Below are 3,409 nucleotides of genomic sequence, written 5' to 3' on the forward strand. Positions count from 1 at the left end.
TCAAGAGTATGCAGTTAAAGTCAAATATATTCCCACCTATTTTCCAGGTTTGTGTGATACTTTGGTGCCAGAGGTGAGCCAGGAGGGGTTGTTGCAGCCCTATTATACCTACCAAGACGTCACCCTCTTTCATTTCCACATACCCCATGAGGTGACCCGGGCAACATGGGAGTTTGCAGCCTTTATGGATGACCCAGGATGCCCTGTGCGGGAAGTGCATGTGTAAGTAGAGCAGAAATGTAGATGCTTCTGCCAGTGTAGAATGGATTTGCAGGGAGAGAGGGATGGTGCAGGATTGAAATAGATGGTTTAGCACTTTCCCAGTATAGAATGGATTTGCAGGGAGAGAGGGATGGCACAGGATGGAAATGGACTGGTTTAGTCTATGTGCATGCTTATGTTTTATATTTTACATATTTGATTAAGGCCATAATGTGATATGAAGGTAATGCATATAGTAATTATGATTATGCTGTTGTTATGAGAGATTAGTTAAATCTAAGTAGAGTAATTGAATGAAATTATTGGTTTTAATTGACATATAAGATTAGGTGAGTTTAGGTAATTACAGACACTCCTTGGTTTGTATCTTTAGAGGGAGAGCAACCAATTTTTTGTTGCTGTTATTTTGACAAAATTATTTTTGCCTTTACCACATTAGGGTCTTTCCTTTAGGAGGATGTTTAGCATAAATAAATACTTTACAAACAGCTTCAGGATCCAAAGTTCCCCTTAACCAGTTATAGTATGTTGCAACAAAATTGTTATGAGTGATATCCCAGAGCTTCCAGATTCACAAGATGAATTCCTATTCTACCCTCCACTCTGCCAATGAGTGAATAAGCATCCATACTAAAATGTCATTCATAACTAAGTGGAAAAACTGATTCATTTGAAAAATCTGACTGGATGTCATTCATCTTTTTTAACCATTACAGTGATTTTCAGATCATACTGAAGCATTTCAATAATTATTGTACTTTTGCAAAGTAACTACAAATAGAAAATAGTATCCCATATGCTGAATATACTCCACCCTTTAATAGAAGGAATAATAAGCAACAGTACTATGGTTGCAATGTCTGCTAGTTTTCACAAAGCTTTCTCATTGGAATGAGGATTATCCATGCACATAATTACTTTCATTATATGAAATGCCTGCCAGCTTTGAGTTGATCATAGAATTGCTAAAGTATGGTAAGGCATACAAACATAGTGTCTTTACCAGATGATGTGTCCAACAGAAGACATATTACCATTTCTGTTTCACAGCTTTGCCTATAATAAACATAATAATTTACAATTGTAACACTATTATAGACCTTAAAACCAGTAACGAAATTTGTTATACAACAATTTTATTTGAATGAGGCATCAGAGAATCACTTCTTCACTGCAAAAACTTTTCTTTGCTTAAATAGAAGCAGTGTTTTATTCTCAATGATAGCCACTTTTCTTAGTTCAGAATTCCTATGGTTCTTAAGTTGTAAGCTTACCTGTAAGCTCTTAAGCCAAGTCCAATGTAAGCTCAAAATTGGATAAATGTCATGCAATATTATAGCCTAATCCTGATATTCCAATTTTCCCTCAGCCCGCTACTACATGTTAACTGAAAGCAAGGGTTTTTGGTCATTGTTATTCCTCTCTTGCAGGCTTGTCCAACATGGTAGCTATCCAGTGGTTGGCAAAGACAATTCAACATTCAAAGATTATATGTACATTGAAAGGGCAGCAGTCCATAAGGTAGGTCAGCTTCTATGTGTAGTTTCCAGATTTGTAGTAATTAGGAAAATATATACTGTAAGTAATAAAAAACAAGAAAAGTTATGCATTATATGATCTTTAAAAAATTTCAGGTGACAACGTACTCTGCCTACCAGCCACATGATGCCACTATCCTGCCTGTTTACAACCCTCTCCCAGGAAGTTGGTTTGCTGCAGCATATATCCCCAACTGGAATGAACAAATGCAGCAAGAGGTTTGGCTATTTCGTAACATTTTCATTTTCAGTCATTAAAAGAGGGAAAGGAAGAAGAATGTTTCCAGAGATTCTTGAAAAGAGGAGAGAATTATAGTGTGAATAGGAAGTGTAAAGAAAAAAACAAAGACTAGAGGGAATATGTGATCAAGATGACTAAATAGGATTATAATTTGTTGATAAGGTTTTAACAAATTGCATTAAGAGGTAGACCTACATGTCGGTTTAAAAGTGTTTTAATTTTCTTGTGATTTGGAGAGATTTACTATTATTTTAAGGTTCTTTTTCAAACAGTTGTATTTTATGGACAGACAAACCATTATGTCTCATATATAATAAAGTAATGGTAAATTACATGAGTGAGGAAGAAAAGGAAAAAAAGAAGATTGTTTTTACTTTCTTAAATTACAGGGTATCGTTCACAAATGTCGATACAGTTTAGGGTCTGTTGCAATGTGGAGTCAAAAGGAACAGATACACACCATCAACATTGGGAAAAAACAGACTGTGTGCACACATGAAAATCTTTCATATTACAGGTAAGTTAGCATTGGCAGTGTGATCAAGTTGTTGAATAGTTTTGTTTTTAGTAGAAGCAGAACCATTTATGTGCATCTATATTTTGCAAAGAAGTACTATTTTGAATATTTTTGTTTCAGTCTTTGTAGTTTAAAAAAGTGATGTATTCAATTTTTTTTTTTTACTTGATTTATCATTTTCCTTGACTTTATAAGTTATCTTAGAGTTTCTTAGGACTAGAACTGATCATTAAGAGATTCTTAACTAGGTGTTTTCTCATGTTTTCACATCTATACATGAATTTTCTGGCAGTTTACAAATCTCTTAGGCAATGCTAGGTTTAGTTTGGTCTGCCATTTCTTGACCTTTACCTTTAAAGATTACAATTTCCCTGCCTATGACTGCCAAGTATAAAATGCAACAAGGCACAGTCATAGTGACAAGAAGTTTGATAATTTTGCTGTATTATTCCTCATCTTCTCTTTATCCTGAAAGTATATAACATTAGTTCCTAAAGCCTCACCTCTCACACCTGCAGATTTTATGTTCCTTCGCATACATGGTTCCTGCAAATCAACATCACCAACTGTCAGATACGGGAAGAAATCATAAACCACGACACGTGGGAACGCCTTTTCCGTTGGTGCATCCGCTCGCTCTCCCTTCAGGCTAGGTCACTCCCGACCTTTGACCCAGATGGAGGGGTTGCCAACATCTCTCAGGGAGGAGGTCACATATTCACAGAGACTAGACCCTTTTCTGACGGGTATTACTATCTCCTTCACACAGAAATATAGACTCATTAACAAAGGTTCACTTTCAACCATATTCTAGTCACTATATACTTACATGCTGCACATAATCATATGCTACCCACAACCTAACCTTGAAAATAACAAGAAATAATAAAC

General features: G+C 35.6%; 1 protein-coding gene across 1 annotated transcript in view; it reads left to right on the plus strand.

Moving 5' to 3' along the window:
- The window catches only part of LOC119592535 (transmembrane protein 8B-like), a 15,684-nt gene that overhangs the window by 3,486 nt on the left and 8,789 nt on the right, over positions 1 to 3,409 (plus strand). The window contains exons 2-6 of the mRNA XM_037941398.1: positions 48 to 222; positions 1,653 to 1,743; positions 1,857 to 1,979; positions 2,391 to 2,518; positions 3,037 to 3,291. Coding sequence (XP_037797326.1) covers positions 48 to 222; positions 1,653 to 1,743; positions 1,857 to 1,979; positions 2,391 to 2,518; positions 3,037 to 3,291 — 772 coding nt within the window. The remainder of the gene's footprint in view (positions 1 to 47; positions 223 to 1,652; positions 1,744 to 1,856; positions 1,980 to 2,390; positions 2,519 to 3,036; positions 3,292 to 3,409) is intronic.

Source organism: Penaeus monodon, chromosome 30 (assembly GCF_015228065.2).
Source record: "Penaeus monodon isolate SGIC_2016 chromosome 30, NSTDA_Pmon_1, whole genome shotgun sequence".
NCBI lineage: Eukaryota > Metazoa > Arthropoda > Malacostraca > Decapoda > Penaeidae > Penaeus > Penaeus monodon.